Source organism: Serinus canaria, chromosome 1, assembly GCF_022539315.1.
Source record: "Serinus canaria isolate serCan28SL12 chromosome 1, serCan2020, whole genome shotgun sequence".
NCBI lineage: Eukaryota > Metazoa > Chordata > Aves > Passeriformes > Fringillidae > Serinus > Serinus canaria.
This window is the reverse complement of record NC_066313.1, coordinates 104,136,714-104,154,917: the sequence shown is the minus strand read 5'-3', so window position 1 is coordinate 104,154,917 and position 18,204 is coordinate 104,136,714. Positions and strand designations below refer to the sequence as shown.

Sequence of the window (18,204 nt, the reverse complement as noted above, 5' to 3'; positions counted from 1 at the left end):
TTCTGGTCTCAGTGGTGAGGGTCCCAAAAAAAACATAGTGTTCAATGGAATAATATATGTTCAGGCCAGGTGGAATGCTCAGGTACCTCCCCCAGAGGAGAAGTCTCTTGCAACAGACTCCAGATCTGTTGCATCCCTTTGCCTCACGTGCAGTCCTCTGGTGCAAGGCCTTAGAAATGAACATGGGGGACACTTTGGGCTTCTTTGATGGTTTATGACACCTCCTCAGCTGCCTCTCACATGAATGTCCCATGTATGTGGCCTGATTGGTGTCCATCTTCTCTTGCAACTGAGCCAGTTTGTGTGAGAGAAGATGGAGTCTTGTCACACACCCAAAAGCTCTCGTCCTCCCACCCCAAACCGATCCAGAGCTGATTCTCAGCACAACTGCTGAGTTTGGTTTTCTTTGTGGATATATTCTTCTCCCCCCAGCCTTGTTTTCCTCTCCCTAGACCTGAGATAACTGGACAATAGTATCACCTTTATCTTACCTCCAGCTCCCATCAGGTGGCTAAGCTCAGAGTCCCATCAGGGAGCACATTCAAGTGGGCAGTGGGCTTTGGTGGTCACAGTTACTCTATACAATTTTGCTGTAATGGGCAAAATCCTAAATTTAAGTCATTATCCCCTGCAGTCCCTCCCAGAACTGTGTTTAGCCTGAGGGATATACATAGTACTTTCTGCTGTAAACCAGGGAAAGGACCTTTAGGGCATATTGCATTTATTTTTAAATAATTTTCATGTCAGAAAATCCTTCATTAAGAATTACTGAAAGAGCTAGACTCTAAAGCCTTTGTGGCTGCTTTTGGATTTCAGGAACTGAGTAAGAAAAATAGATTAAAAAATTATATTCCTGGACTAGATTATTTAGCTGAGATTTAAGATGGAGGGACTCGCACTCAAAAATGCCCTTGACAAAGGAGAATTTCTGAGAGTGGAGAGCAGAATGAATGACAATTAGTTACAAGTATTACCTATAAAAATAAAGATATTCAGAAGACTGTGATATATATGATCACATTACCATGGAAGAAAAACAAAGCAAGTCTTTGGGGTGGGGGAATATGTTTGGTTGCTTTTTAAAAATCTAGACAGCCAGATGAAACAGAAAATTGTTTGGGGCATTGGTTTTTTGGACTGCTTTAGTTTTCTGCATTCATGGGGAAATAAAATATTTTTTAGTAAAAATTAAAGTAGAGAATATTACAAATATTCCATTGAGAAGTGTTTGAAAAAACAAGACCAAATAAACACCTGCCAAGGTCAGATCCTGGGAGCCTTGCAAGGCAACATGAAATGGTAGATAAAAAGCAAATAAAACTCTTCTATATTTAGCAAATAAATTCTTCTATACATATTTTTAGTAGCCTGCTTTAATTTTCCTGTAATAATAAAATCTTTACTCCAACTTTTTCAGAGACACTATGGCTCATAAATATTCATGAGTTTAAAGGAATTACATGGATTTTGTTTTAAAGTCAATACTGAGTTTGCTAATGCAAATGGCTCAGTTAATTAACTAAATTGCATCCTAAACTGAACTTATATGAAACTCTTTTGTACTCTGATGGTTTTTCATGAAGAAAAACCATCATGCATGCATATAAATCAACTTTTCCTTCTTCCATTTTAAATCATTCTTTAGTACATGCTCTAGGGATGGTGATTTTGAGCAGATCAAACTTTCTGAACAGTGGCTGTAAGAATTTCTGTTTCATGTAATCATCTTACAAGTGCTATGGAAGTGTCAGTTATGATTTGTCAATAAATCTGGATTGAAGTTTGCATTTAATAGTTGTTATGACTTCAGTTATTACTTTATTATTCAAGTCCTCCCTTGGATGATATCAAACCTGCTTCCAGTCCAGTTATGCACTGGGCTGATTGCAATGTAGTCAGTCGCTGTTGCTTCTTTTCCTAATATTTGCATTTTTTTCAGAAACTGAATGGTTAAGAAGAAGCTGCTGCTTGATTTACATTTAGTAAGAAAAGAAATTCATACAGAAAGCTTCCTCAGTTGTTCATACAGAATACTTCATTTTTATCTATGCAAGCAAGTCTATTTTTTTTTTTAAATCTGACACTATCAGTTATCATATATTTGAAGCCTATTTTCATGAAGTGCTTTGTGTATCTAAGTGACCCTCCCAAGGGGGATATACAAAAATAACATTTTTTAAAGTATTCACAGATGTCCCACAACATAGTTTTGCCCCTGTTTATTGCAGATTATCTTGTTATGCATATCAGGATAGCTAAATTTTAATCCACTCTCAGATTCCTCAAAATAATATCTGTTTGTAAGCGCTGTCCTCTTTGAGTTTGGTGAGGCAGATAGCAAGAAAAAGAGGTACTTTAGTATTGGAGGAACTGAACTGACACATTTTCACTGCTGTTAAAATGACAGGATTTAGGATTTCTTTCCTCTCTACTTACCACTGAAAAAATTCTTCATATTCTTTTTTGAAAAATTACATGTTGGAGAGATGCATGTCCTTTTCTATATTCTCAAATATCTGGGTAATAACTGCATTATTTTCTCTTTAGTCATTTCAGGTAAACGGAGAAAGAGGTTGATTTGTGAGAGAGAAGTGATGTTTGAAATCAGGTCTCAGTCACTCTAAGTATAATATGTCCAAGTCATTTCAGTGGCTTTCCTTACCTTTAAATATAATGATTCCTTACTAGTAATATAGCTCATCAAGTTAATTAATTTGCAATAGCATTTCTGACTTCTGCAAAACTATTCCTCCATGTTTGATATTTCTTACTTACTGTCTCTACCTAATTAGTTTCAACTTTTTCATTTTGAGCATTGTTCTTGAGTTAAAAGATTGAGCTGTAACCCTACAGCCATTATTTTAATTGATACTGCGTTAATTGAATCTGCTTTCTGGATATTCATAAGAATTAAACACAATGGGAAAACAGAATATGATTTTACATCAGGTGACATACTTTATAAAAATCCTTCCTCCCTTTGTATCTGTTATCATAAGAACTGATATTCCTTTCCATCTGCAGAGCTCTAATTCTTCCTATACTGCATGCACACAACTCTGTGTAAACTGAAAAAATAACAATCTAAAGCTCAAGTGAGAAATAGCAGTGGAAAATTGGAGCAAGGGAAATTATCAAGGAGATCTAAACTGCCAGTATGAGCATAGGTAAGGTTTTGCACCAAAGTAATCAGTTTGGGGTAGGGATAGAATCAGCCTAGTACTGTGTTGTTTAGGACCCTTGTGGGGTAAAATCATGCAAGACATCAGGTTCAGATGGAACAGAAGCAAGCAATGCAAGGAATTTTAAAATTCATAGGGAGAAGAAATTAAAATACTTAGAATAAGACCTAGGTTTTGAAAGCATGCAATTATTCAAATTTCAGAAATTCTCATGTTTTAAGAGATTTTTTGTGCTGGCAGTTTTTTGTGATTTTTTTGTGTATGTGTGTTTTACTGAAAAGAGAAAAATTTAGAAAAAGTAAAATTTCATACGTGGAAAATGGTCTGATAGTTTCAGGTCAGAATAAGATTGAATATTTTGAAGACCAATGCCAGTTGGTAAAATTAAGCTCTTCTGCTGTTTTGCCATTTAGAGCTTAAATCTTTTCCATTATTCTGCCACTAAGCTTCCAATTAATCTTACTTAATTAGCACTTGAACTAAAGTACAAAATTTGAGATGTATCACGTGCTTTGAGATTAATGATGTTTTGACACATAACATTGAAATTCTATTGTCCTTTGATGTTGAACTCAGATTTGTTTGCTTTGAAAGTATAATCCATACTTTTGGTGTTTCCACTTGCAAATTTATTTCACATCTTTGGTTGCAAACCAAGGGGTATTGTCAATGTTCATCTGTTGGGAAATAAGGCAAAGTTGAAAATGTTTAATTTGTACTGAAAGGGATAACCCAGATTTTTAGAAAGATGTTCCAGCTGAGGTTACTTTTATTCAATTCATGTTTATATTTGCACCCTGTCTTCCTTGCCCGTTTGTAGCATGGCTTCATCAGGCCTGTGTCAGTCCTAGGCAGACCCTGGGGAAAGCATTTCATGTTGGCCCTGTTCTCACTCTGCTGCTGGTTTTGCCTTATGGCCACTGTTCTATTGGTTGTCACTCTTAGAAAAGAACTCCAGCCATCATCTGATAAAACTTAGCACTCTTTCTTAAATAGGAGGGAAAGACATAAGAGACCAAAGGGAATGAAAGTAAGTAAACACTGGATCGTTACCCCAAGACAACAAGTGAATAAAAGGAGGATGGGGCCCAAAGCAAAAACATAAAAGAGAGTATTGAAGTGGGACACTTGCTGCTGCTCATTCCTCCCTGGAGGCATCCAAGAACTTCTACCAACTCATTCAGAAAGCCCAGAAACAAAAGCTGTGGGACTGTTATAGCTCCCACCAGCCCTGGAATCCCACCTCAGGGGTGCATCTCCTGGAGCTGTGCAGAGCAGGCTGGAAGGACTGTGAGTAAAACAGTAGGGAAGATTCTGGAGGGCCCCATCTCCACATGTACTCCTCTGCCACAGAAAGGGCATAAATCTGAACAGCCAGTCATCGTGTCCATGTCCATTACTCCGTGGAGATTTTCCAATTTATGCTTCTGGTGAGCTGCAGAATTAGCTCAGGAAACAAGCTGTCCCCCAGGAGACAGTCTGCAACAGTACCTTGGCTTGATAGGCAGACTTGTAATTACCTTAAACTCATCAGGCTCTAATTTGATTAGCCAGCTTGATGGCTTTATGACAGAGCTTACAAAAAACCCCAAACAAACCACAATGAGCTGGCAAATGAAATCCTGATAACCAGCATCTAAGTCTCTGTCCCACACAATGACATGTGACACATTACTTGGATTTTACAAGGCATTGCCTTGTTAAACACTTACCTGTAGCCCTAACCTGAGTTGGTGAAAGATTTTTATTTATTTGCTGTTGTTCTTTTTACCTCTGTGGTAAAATTAGATGACACTACCATATATAATTAACTGATCAAAAGATTTCTTTATTTTTATGTTAAATATATTATAATCCTTTATTTGTGCTATAACTTCAAAGCAGGGGACAATTTGCAAGAAAAAGCTGCATTTATTTAAATTACAGTTTACCTCTCATCATAGGTGGGATCAATAAATGTTTTGAAAACAGTGGCTGAAGTACAGCCTGTTACCAAAATTTAATTATTCATCTACTGCTGCTCTGGATGGACTATGCCTTAGAATATAATTGGTTACTTCCCCCTTTCTCTTCCTCTCCTCAAAACCTCTACAAATTTTTCTTTCTCTTTCCTTTATTACACCTAAAATACTTGATTAATATTGATTGGAAGCAGATTAATTTAAATTTCAGATCTTCAGAAGTCAGCTTGGATTTTTATCTGCCTATGATTACCTATTTGCTTTCAGTTGTATTTCTGTGGAACTTATTTACATTAATATTAAAGCTAGTAAACATTAGAGATTAACATTCAAAAGTTGTAAGAAAGATGAAACCAATCTTGTATGAAATTAGGCCAAGGTCTGCATAAATTTAGAGTTTACACATAAGGGAAATGAATGCATTTTTAATTGTTTTCTTTCTTTTCTGCGGCCATTTTTGAAAAACAGATTTTTAAATGATATATATATAATAAATCATATTTTTAAATTGTATTTTAAAATATTATGAAGATAGAAAAAGTAATTTGCTTCATGAATCAGTCTTCATTAAAAACGATGTTAGGAGGTGTTTATAACAAACAATGGAGGCAATGTAATATATGGCAAACCAACTTCTTGAATTACAAATACCCCTTACATACAGTCTTAAAAATCACCTGCAGGGATTAGGTAGAGGGATTATTTTAGTACCTACAAATCAATATTCTCACACCAAATTTTCAAAGAAACGTACATGTCATGAGACAGTTGTGTTCTTATGTTCTCCCAGCATCTGGTAGTTTGGTTTTAGTATCACTCATTGCTTACATGACTCTGAGTTTGTATTTATTGTCTTCTGAAAAATTTCAGGGACCAGAAGTACAGGGCACTAATACTTCTGTAGCTGGGCAGTATGATAGTAGTGCTACCATTAAAGCTGCTTAACTTTAGAGGGGATGTATTTTATATTGTGGGTCACAGAAATCTCATGCTTTTAAGAGGGTCACTTTGGTAAAAAATATGCTTTGAAAAATGAATGTTAGTAAACCTTACTTTTCATGATATGGAAAGCCAGCTACATTTCTTGGCTGATTTCACTGATGAACCACCATAGTTCTGTATCTGCCCATGCCCTATATTTGCTGCTTTTTTTCTTCTTTGGAAAGTACAGATGGTTTCTCCCCTAGGCTGTGTTTGCGATGTTGCCCATGGCGTAGAGTTGTGACTCCTCACCTCTCTAGCTGTAGAAAACAGTCTGAGAAGGACAGCATGGATCTTTGTGTTGGCTTATTTATTGCCAGCCTGTTCCTACATTTACTCCAAGTGCTTCAGAGATAGATTTGAACTGTGCCATTCACTGATTCTTAATTTCTAATATTGTTGGCATAGAAGAATGTGCTAAGTTAAAAATCTGACTACTTTGAATACAAATCAGAGAACCAAGTTGCCTGATCTGAATTGATGATATATTTCTTGATTATTTTTCTTCACTGTGTGCATCTGCTTATGCATCTATGGATCCAGTTGGCAACTCTAGACACCTTATAAGGAAACATGCTTATAAATATCTACATTTAAGATGTCAAGAAAGGTTAGCTATAATTCAAGTGATCAATGTCAAGTTTTCAATTTTTTTTTTCCTGATTAAAAATTGAGCTTTAAAACAATTACTATATTGAAACATTTTTTTTACTAAAAAAACTGAAAAGCCTGATGGTAAGGTTTGATTTTTAAAACATTTTATTTTAAGTTTTTGTATGTGTGTTGTGGGTTTTTGCTGGGTTTTTTTAGGACAGACTGTGTTTCAACTGAATTGCAACATACCTGCCATAATAATTTGATTGTTAGGTCTACCCTCTCTTTCTCTTCTTCAAATATATAAAACTTGTATTTTAACATTTTATATAAATGCATATATGTGTAGTATTTAATTTTTTTGTAGTTTGTTTGTGGTTTTTTTGCTAATGTAATGGCTTCTGGTGTTTTTTCAGGTGTCCAAAGATCTTCCAGAAAAACAGAAAGAAATAGAGATTCTGCTAAAGGATTTTGTTGAACTTGATCAACAACTAAATCAGGTGATATTGTGGGTAACACCTGTCAAGAACCAGCTAGAGCTTTACAACAAAGTGGGTCAGCCAGGAGCCTTTGATATTAAGGTAAATTTTCCTCCAGTTTAAAAAAGCATTGGAGTACTTAGTGGTCAAAAATTTCAGTTTGAAATATCAGTGTATAGTGTTTATTAATGAGGTAACTTTGAGGCAGAAGTCAGCAATAGTTCCCAGAAGTTCAAAACTCTGTGAATTAAGGAAACCTTTTATTCTTTTCTGCTGAATGGCTTCTAGTGAGAGGGCTGATTAGAACTAATGGTTCCAAGATGATGTATGAGGATAACCTATTATTTTTGCCATATTATGTACATGAAAAGATAGCCCCAAAAGTCAGTGCATCAAATTTAATATAAAGTGAACTAAAATTCATTATACTAGCGTTGAACCATTAAAGCCATTTTATTAAAGCTATTATGACTATATGAAAATCAGAACATTTAGGACCATAATGCTGTTCTGATACTGCAAGGAAAGATATTTAACTGCACAGATAACACTCCAGAATCAATAAAGGAGATTATCTAATAACTGTGAGAAAAATATTTTTAATCTGATCTTTGATATTTATTTAAGTATTAAAAAAAATGGCTGTGTATGGATTGACTGAGGCTAGAGGAATTAAGGCTGAAAAATACTGTCTAGCGTCAACTGTCCTGCTGGGTGTACACTAGATCTTTTGGCCTTGCTCTTTATCTATGCATACATGGTCTTCAAATAAACTGAGGATATATTTAAAGAACAATAAATCATCAAAAACTCTGAGGTTATATAGTAGCTCATCATCCTGTTCACATAGGTGAAGATTAAACAGAAGTCACAGGGGGTTTTTTTAATCAATTTGATGGTGCAATTTTCAGTGGAAAATGAAAAAAATATAAACATTGAAAATTTTCATGTATTGAAAGAAATGGAATGATACCTGCTCCTGAAGATGCATGGTTTTACAGAGCATGTTTATTAAGTTTACTTTAACTTTGTTTCTCCTAAGGAACTGGTTTAATGCCCGAGCACTTTTTAAGCCATGCAATCACATTATATAAAACACTGAATCTCAAGTCCTGTTGCAGTCCTATAATTGTCAGAATGAGTTCAGCAATAGCATTTGTTCCCCTTCTAAAGGATAAAATTAGTGTAGCTTTTTGCAAATGTCATTGTATTACTGAATGACTGATGGAATTTTGATTTCAAGAAAACTTAACTACTTATCTCGTGTAGTTTAACAGAAATTTTAGTTGATTCAAATATTTTTCTATTTTGTTCCTGTATTTCTATAATGATTCCACCATTGGATTTTATGTAAAATGAAAATAGGGCTAAATTTCTGCAAAATATAGGACTATAGTTTTCCATACTTATTGTGAGTGAAATGTTCTGCTTGGTTCTTCCATCTTGTGGTGATGTGACTAGAATATTTCTGAAAAATGGTTGAAAGAACAGGAAAAAAAAAGACAAAAAAATAAAAAAAAATCTGTAGTCCTGAAATGGAGGGAGAAAGTCATGTACGCCCTGAGAGGTGGGGGAACAATGAAGAGCTCCAAAGAAACTCAAATACCCTTTCTCTCTTTGAAAGACTCCACCAAATTTCTTTCACAGATAAATTTATATCACTTTCCTTCTTATCCCCTTTTTTTTTTCCTTTATATCACTTTTTTAATGGTTGAATAGTTTTGGTTGTAGACAACTTAGCTGTGATTATAAGGACTTTAAGGATTACAAGGACTACTACTATTATAAGGACTGAAATCACATGAAGTGTATTTGCTTCTTATCTGCATGTTATCTGTGTGGATTGCTTTTAAAAGCCATAGATTTCACTTCTTTAAGATGTTGAATTAGGTTATTCAGAGTGCAGGTTTCTTTTGACAGAGAGAAACTTACATTTAAGACACTTTATTAGTTATCTCTGAAGGCAGATTATGTCCTCAGAACCTTTTTTTTAAGACTTAGCAGAGTAAGACCATTAATAACTACAAAACTCATGAGAATATGAATGAGAAGATATATTTTAGGAAAGCAGCCTATTAATGACAGTGTTCAACTTTACACTTGACTTCAAACCCTCAGACCCATGCTAACATGCTGTCTGCCCTACACTGGGTCAAACCTGGACATACATACCCTCTCAAATAAATGATGAAATGTTTATATTTATGTGTATTTTTAAATTGCTATCCTAATCACAATTTATATTAATTTAAATTGCTATGGTTAATGTGCACCTTTAAAAAAGTAAGGGTGTGTATCCTACCTATGCAAAGGATGTGTATTTTGCTCTGGAATTCCCAGATGCTGTAAAAATATTCAACATTTATTCTACAAGTATTTTAATGCCTTCACCAATATCCAAAGAACACTGAAGTATCTCCTACAGGATTTTTTAACTCCTTTTCTCAGAAACAAGGGTGACACTTATGATCACCTAGTAGAATGAAGAACATAGTCATAATATTTTTAGAAAAGAAATTGGATAAAAAATTTTACAAATAATCTTTTTGGACATTGTAAAAGCTTGGAATCTATGAAGCAGAAGTTTAAAACTGGCCATCACACTTGTAAATATAGCACTGGAGTGGAAAAGACCAGGTTTATGTAAGTCCTCAGGAAAACCAGACTAGTTTGATTATAGTATTTGATGTAATGGCTTGCAAATTTTAATTTTATTTTTATTTTAATTTCATTTGAGATATTGCGTTCTATAAAATTTCTGTCAGCGTTCTTCACACTCTTACTAAGCCTGCAAGGATAAGTTGTCCTTTCTCCTCAGCCATTAAGTCCTCTCCCAATTTTTTGGTTTTCTAAGTTGTTTTTTCTGAAAAATAGTTCCAAAATTAGCATGAGTACGTATAAACTTTAAGTATTGTAAGGTTAATAATTTCTAAAGGACACAAAATATTGAGTGTTGGAAATTTTCTGACCTCAGAAGCGGGTTGAAATAAATTATAAGAACATGTGGGGTTGGATAGGTAGAAGAGAAAGAGAACATGGATATGTGTTTATTTTAAATGTATGTCTGGTGTGTCTTTAGCTTGTTAGCAATATTATGTTGAAGTAATATGCCTATTTTAAAGCAGCTTTCCTGCATTTTTACTTATATTTAGCAAATTTCAATTACAGAGATTTGTGGTAGCTGAAATTCAAAATTGATACAAAAGTGCATCTAAAATACCAATTATCAATATTCTGAAAGACTTTTCCAAAATATAGTGATTTCTTTCTCTCAAAACCATATCAACCTTTGCTTCTGACATGCAACTCTAATCTGATAACTATCCTTGAATCTTCTTCCTTAAATCAAGGGGTATAATAAACGCAGGTCCTTATCAGATAATCTGATTTAACCTTTTAAATAATGTTGATCTGTATAATACATGCATAATAAGTCCATAAAGGACAATATCTGGAAATTTCACTATCACAACTCACACTGAAAACTTTTAATTTCTCTGAATTAATACCAGTTTAAAAGTTCATAACTTTTTTCACCTGCAAAAATCAGCTATTTAAAAGAGATGAGAAGTTCCTTAAATTTACTTAGAAGAAAATTTAAATAAAATCTCCAGCTGTGTAAACTTTAAATGGTGGAACAAAAGTAATCGTATAAGAGTAAAAAAGGTGCAACCAAAGGCAAAATTATTACATGTTGTTACAGAGAATTTAACAAAGACTTTGGAGACACAATACATAATTGGGCTTGGCGACAGGTAGAGCAATTTAAATCCTTCCTATAGCTGTTAAAAATACCTCTCTATTTTCAGTTATGAAGTTCCCAGGACCATTTATTGGCCTAGAAGGTAACTGGTGCAGCACAGCTTGCATTCCTTCAGCAATAATCCCCACTCCCCCAAGAACACAGTTGCATCCAAAATTTCTGTTGCTGCATGTGTGGCTGGTGCTAATCCCCGGCCATGCCTGGGCATTGCCTTTGCAGTTTGTCCTATACTAGAAGCAAAGCTCACAATTTAATTGTGTAAGTAGTTATGCTGAATAATTTGGGCATAGCCCTCTCCCCTTTTAGTTCATTATTTCTGTCACCACATAAAAAAATCAGGGAAAGATGAAAATTAGTTATATGAAAATAAGAGTCATTAAGATCCAATTATTAAGATGCCTCTACCCAAATTAGGGTGCAAACAGGATCATATGCTGAAGTCAAAAGTACAGATTTTATTTAACTGTGAAATGGGAGGTAGAGAGATAGAATGAAATAGAAAAGAGAGGGGAGGGAGAGAGTGAGCAGGAGGAAGAGACAGAGGTGGGTTGAGCAGAAGATAGCACCACCCATGGATCCAACATGGGTGTGCTGTTGGTCTTCCTTCACCATGGGCATCTCAATGGGACTTGGGGGCCCCAAGTTCATTTAAAACTTTTTGCTGTTTAAAGACTCTTGCAACCAAAGGAATTAATGTTCGTTGGCTAAATAGTTCATGGTTCCAGGTGCTTAATACCTATTGCTTCCTACACTTGAATGCCAAGTTTAGTAAAAACATACATGGGCAGACAGGCTCTTTCCTACCTCACAGTAATGCAGTTAGAAAACAGAGTAAAAGATGCAGACATAAAGAGATTGGACAAGTCCAGCATGTTCCTTGGTCAACCATGGGAAGTAGGAACTTGTGGTGACCAAGGTACATGCCAGGTGACTTTGCAGTCCTACAATCCCTGGAACATTCTGTCATTTGAGGTTATGGGCAACATCTTAGCTTCTAAAGTGTTTACAAATGTCAGTTTTAAAAGCAGCCAAAAATGTTAAGAAAAATGTGAATATTATAAAATTGTAGAAAAAAACTTTTTAGATAGCCAGTCCCAGAAAGCATAATGTACTTTGCAGCAGCATTTACTATAAAATATATCTCCTGCTGATTTTTTTTTCCTTTCAGCTCATTCTGCTAACATAACTCTACACTTACCTCAAAGAATTACAGTATGGCTCAGTAAACTCAATATATTTTATGCCATTATGATTAGTCTTCATAATTTTCTTGGCCACAATTTAGAGGTTGTAGTGCCACAATTAGGACCCACACCCTCAGTTAAGATAATTTTTAGCAGTGGTGTCAAAAATCACACTTGAGCTTTAATAACTCATTTCTCAATACGTAAGAAACATATGTATTGAGTAAGAGTAGAGAAAGGATTCTTCATTCTCAGGATGTAGAAAGCCTCTGTACCAGTGTTTGCTTCACTCATTATTTTCATCCTTAATTACAGTTTTCTTCTATAAACTGTCAAATATATATTTTTTTAATTTAAGAAAGTATTCAAATAAATCAACATTGAAATGCATATTTGCAGGCTACAAATGTAAATTATTAGGATAGATCTTTGTTCTTTTTGTTGAATATTTTTTTTACCACATTGACGTGATCATTTCCAATAATAGCATTATATGTAGCCAACACCTGTGAAATACTGATGTATATGCATGGGGAAAGCATGAAATCTACATCTATAAGAGAGGCTTGACTCCTCTGCTACTTCTGAGTACTGGAACACTTCCAGGTCTGCAGTGTACCAGCTTCTCATGCATGTAGAATATATTTAATATTGTGTCTTTTATAACTCTGGTTTCCCAAGCTTGACAGAATGACTCTGTCTGGGTTTGTTCTTTGACCTGGGTTTACCCTCATTCTGATAGCTATTTTGCATGATTTAGTATTCATACTTCACAAACTTAGATGTATCATCATGGATTTCCAATTTTACAAACTGGTGCCAAGGAAATAGTACAACAGTTGTTTGCATTACTGCATGGAAAAATATGGGAGTAGTGAACAGAACAGCTCTGTTTACAATGCAGCTTCTGCCAGCATTGGTGTCTAAGCTGTGGGTGTTACAGCCACAGTCGGTGGATGCAGCCATGGCAGGAGAACCTTTCACCAATGGCATGCTGAAGCTCAGCTCTTACTATGTCAGATTTTACATGCTGGCACTTTTTTTTCAATCAGAAATCTCTCAGTATTATTGACCATGTAATGCCTTGATTTTCCTGGTCCTGCTTTCAATTTATGTTGATCAACTTTATATTTCTTAGCTATTTTTCTTCCTCTGTCAGTAAAAAAATCCACAGCTAAATATGTGCATTTTCTAACTCCTGCACATTCAAATACCATGGTTTTGCTGGTTGTATTGCCACAGTCTTTACTCATATAAGTAAAGCTGAGTCCTAGGAAGTTATGTCTACTTTTCAACTCTTAATGCAATCATATTCCCTCAGTGTAAAGCTGAAGCCCTGCAGGATAACATGGGTGATATGAAATACTGTCTGTCAGTGAAGTAATTTTGACATTAGGAAGTTTTATTTAGCATTTTTAGATCTGCCTGGTTCCTGCGTCTAACAGCACTATCTCAATTTTTTCTTTGCTTCTTGGGCTCTCTGAGGGTAGCCTTGCTTCTTTCAAGTCTGTGGCAATTTCACAGTATTTTGATATAGATTTCCCAGGGTACTTTGGCAGTATTTTGGCCTAGAAATGTGTGGGATATCCATCTAACAGCAGGAGATAGTAGATTTAACACCAGAGAAAGCTGTGTGGCAATTACTGAAGTGTGGACTTCTACAAACTTTTAATAGGATGGTTTCTACCTTCCCTTTTAACTTAGACATCACTGACATCACTGACAAACATTTTGCAATGTTTTTTGGTTTTTTTTGTATTTTTTTTCAAAAAATGTTAATATTAAAAAGAACCCCTAAAACAAGCCCACAAATACTGCTGGGCTATTAAGATATTATATGAAACATTTATACAGAAACAGTTACAACTCCTCCATGCAGAATGGCAACCCTGAAGCTGACTTTGAGCAGTCAACAATTTGTTGTCTCTGAGATATGTACAGCATTAGTATAGTTGGTTCAGTAAAAGGTCAGAAGATACTACTCTGGTCGTCCAGTCAGACCTGGTTTATAAAGTCATCCTTTCCATTTTCTGGCTTATTTTCTGCTTGAACTGCAATACACCTCTCTCAAAACTAATAATTGAAATATCCCAGAGGAAACCAAACCAACCAAGACTGTTTCTAATTTCCACATATGAACAGTCATCCACATCTCCTTCTAAATTACTTCAATGGTTGAGTTAAAAACCTGCACATTTTTTCTCGGATGAGTTTATTTAACTCCATCTTTCTGTCAGTGCTTTGTTTGCCAAACTAGAGAGAGGTCCAATACTGTATTAATAGACAGTAATTACTAAACCCTGTTTGTTCACCATCAGTACTGTTGTTCTAATTCAGACCAGAAAGAAAATATGGAGTATCTAATTAGTATTAGTTCAAAAAACAATTCTTGTAGTGGTCAAAGCAATTATTTTTTTGGTCCTGATAATAATGTGGTTGTCTTTAATCACAAGCTTTTTTTTGGAAAAGTCAGATAATCAAAGTCTAAGTAGGTGGCAAATGTTGCTATAATGAAAGTTATATTTGCTTCTTCATTGTCTCTTTAATGGAACATTTAAGGACGTACATGAGCACTTCGAATCTGTTTATTCTGATTCAGTCATCCAGATTTAATATACTTAAATCTTTTAGGGATTCTTTACTCTGAACATGTGGATATAGACCTATACTTTACACTTTGAAACAGCTTTGCCTACGGCATCAACAATCTGGGGAGCTCCAAAGTTATGGCTCAAGAAAGTTGTGCAAATGCTGACCTTTATATCATCTTACTGGCTGTTCTGCTGAGATTTGTTTACTTCAGTTACAAGAAAAAAAGGGGGATCTTGGAAGTGATGCTGCTCTAGTTGACAGCATAAGAAAATACCTTCAGAAAATCCAACCAACTTTTTGTCTTGATTTATCCCAGTTTTCTTTTCCTATAAATATTTATTTCCTGATAGTCCTATTCAATCCAAATTCTGCATATGACAGGATCCCAAGTCATTGAAAGTTTTGATTAAAGATTCCCAGATATCTTGCTTATAGGAAGGATCCTAGAAAGTTTCAAAGCATGGTTAAATTCATGCTGTATTTTGAAGAGCAGAGTAAGAATAATAGTGTTTTCTTAAGTATATAAAACCCAAAATGACTGGATAAGACATACCAGAAGTAAAAGCTTTCTTATTACAACCTACTGCAACTGTGACTAAGATAAAATTAACATTTTGCAATCTGTTACATTCAGATTGCACTTTTTAAATGTAGTCCATGTAACATTTGTGGTGTGCTAAGACTTTAGAAAAATACTTTAAATGGGAGTTAAAAGCTTTTTTACGGCCAAAAAAAAATCTAACTTCTTTCTAATATGTACATAGTAAAGCTGCTTTATTGTGTTGTGATGTAGTCAACAAGATACTATTAGCCAAAAGCAATTTTAGAAACCCAAATATGTGAAGAATGAAAAGTATGTTGTCTAGTAAGCTAAGAAAAGCTTACAAATTGGCTAATGCTATATAATTTTAGTTGCTCATAAATTTTAGCTACTATTGTGGATTATTTACTTTGTTATTTGGTGTTTGAAATCTATGGGTCAGTATTTTTATAAAGTCAAACTGTCAAAGTCTTCTGAAAAATTTCAATTCACAGATTTCTTCAGCCCTGCTCAATTTGCATAATAAAACTTGTTTTCTTTTGCTCCCTAGTTGTGCAGTCCAGAAACACCTTAGTTAACCTAGAAAAGAAGTAGCTAGAACTTCTGATATCTTTTATTACTGATAGCAATCTTCATTTAATAACATTTTCAAATTTTTTCCATCTAAAACATTCTAAGTTTCTGAGGCAGTGAGATTTTATTTACTGAATTCCTACTTCAAATACAAAATTTTGAAAGAACAAAAATACTTCAGAAGAAAATGAACAGTAATATGTTCTTGCTTAAAGGAGTCCTAGAACATACTCTAAACTTGACAAGGATTTGTGTACTTTAATTTTGCGGTTTGACTAGTGTAACCCAGAAAACAAAGGATGAATTCTATATTCTACACATTCTATATTTTAAATGCCATTTCGCCTTATTAGTTATCTACTATATTCTTAAAATCAATACTTTTAGATTGTAGAAATAATCTTAAAAATTAATGGATAAAGTCCATTAACTAGTTTGGGTCAAATGCACATTAAACAGAAGCTTTTTTTTCTCTGACTTTTTTTTCTTTTATTTATTTTTTTTTCTTTTATTTGGTCAGTGGCAGCAAATGTAGAAAGTACACACAAAACTTCTTATGAGGAAATTAAAATACACATATTTACCCAGCCTTATTCCATACTCCTCTCTGTCTGGTTGAACAAGCTGCACAGTGTAGTAAAAGCATACATCAAGTAAACAGTCTTTAGATTTTCTTCTTTTGCATTTTTGGACTTTATTTTAATAAGTTGCATATTACCATTGTGTGCATTTACATGGGGTCCATTTGCATTTAATACTTTTACAAATTCTTTGCCACTGCAATGATTTATTCTTTTTAGGACAAAATGGCCTGGGATGCTCAGCTTGATTCCAGTTCCCCTGCTGTTAAAAGAGGAACTGAAGCTGCTCTATTCCAACCTGAGGAGACAACCCCATCCTTCATGTTCTACAAATGTCTGCAGCTGGTGCTCCTTTCCCCTGCAGGAGAGCTCAGGATGTGTGGGATGGAAGGAAGGCTATGGGGACAGGGCACGGAGTAGAAGGAGGTGGTAGTGCCTGCTCCTCCTCCTCCTACCTGCTGAAAGCCTTAGGAGTCATCATCCCTCCTTCTGAGCATAGGAAAAGGTTAAACCTGCACTTTCTGGGAATTCTGTCTGGTCTTCAGCACTGCTATTTCCCCTGGAAAACAGTTTTCCAGGACAATTGTGACAGATTGAGGTTATTATTGATGTTGAGGATATGGAAAAGATGGACAGAAATGCAAGTTCCATTTAAGGAATGGATGGAGAAATGACACTTCTGGATAGGAAGTGAGTTGGCAGAATGCAGAAATTCATGTTTCTACTGCTAGCTCACTGAAAACCCTGCTGACCCTTTCAAATCATCTTCTCCAGACAGTATAACAAACCACTTTTTATTTTCCAGCCACCTTTGACTCCAAATCCTCTTGCAATCTCAATGGTCCTTTCTCCCTGCTTACTCAGTTTCTCAATCTTTTCCCTTTACTCCCTCCTTACCTCTGGGTCATCACTCACTCCTCTCATGCTCCTCTACACTTGAGTCTTTTTCCAAGGCATATACAGCCTTGATTTTTGCTTGTACTGCTTCAAACTCTTCCTGAGTGTAGAATATCTGTTTACTCTCTGTGGTGGTCACTTGTCATATATTTTAAACAGCATAATGAGTTTATTTTATTTTCAGATAAAAACTGACCATGCTTCACAAAAAGTGAATACCTCTTTATTTTTAAAAAACAACATGTATTTGGATTTTGTCCTTGATAACTTTGAATGACAATAAGAAGGCAGTCAACTCTTGTCAATCACTTTGTTATATACTTGACAACCTTAAGTTAGAACAGAAGAGCAAGGCTGAGGAGTAGCAAACCTAATTCTAGGTAAATAAAAGAAAATTGCTCCACAGAAGAGAATGAAAATGCCAAATGGACATTGCTGTATTTTTCCTCCATCAGTCATCATTTGTCAGTTTTTCCTTGAAAATCTGGGCCCAGATAAGTCAGATTTTTACACTTTACTGATTCTTTCACCTTTTCATTTTGCTAACATACTTTTAAAGGATTAGTTTTAAATACAATAAGAGGTAGTGTAGTTTGGCTATAAGAGCACATTAGGAAGATGTACCTCAGAGATCTGTCTCATATTCTGGTATCAATGCCTGATTTGGCAAAAGGCTAAACTGGGAAAACTTCTGATGATGAAATTTAAAATTCCTATATCTTGATATTCTGTACCTAAATCAGTTATGGCTCTTCCTTGAAATTTTCTTATGGGACTTCAAGGAGCAGCCCAATCCATATTTTGCTTGTGAGCTTTGAGCCTTTAAACAGTGTGTCCAAATCTCTTCTGAAGAAATCTAATGCAATTGCAAGAATA

General features: G+C 35.0%; 1 protein-coding gene across 6 annotated transcripts in view; it reads left to right on the top strand.

Annotated features, from left to right (window-relative positions):
- The window catches only part of DMD (dystrophin), a 971,087-nt gene that overhangs the window by 599,294 nt on the left and 353,589 nt on the right, over positions 1 to 18,204 (top strand). For all 6 annotated transcript variants that reach the window (XM_050969735.1, XM_050969772.1, XM_050969742.1 and 3 more), the window contains one exon: positions 7,135 to 7,299. In XM_050969735.1, coding sequence (XP_050825692.1) covers positions 7,135 to 7,299 — 165 coding nt within the window. The remainder of the gene's footprint in view (positions 1 to 7,134; positions 7,300 to 18,204) is intronic.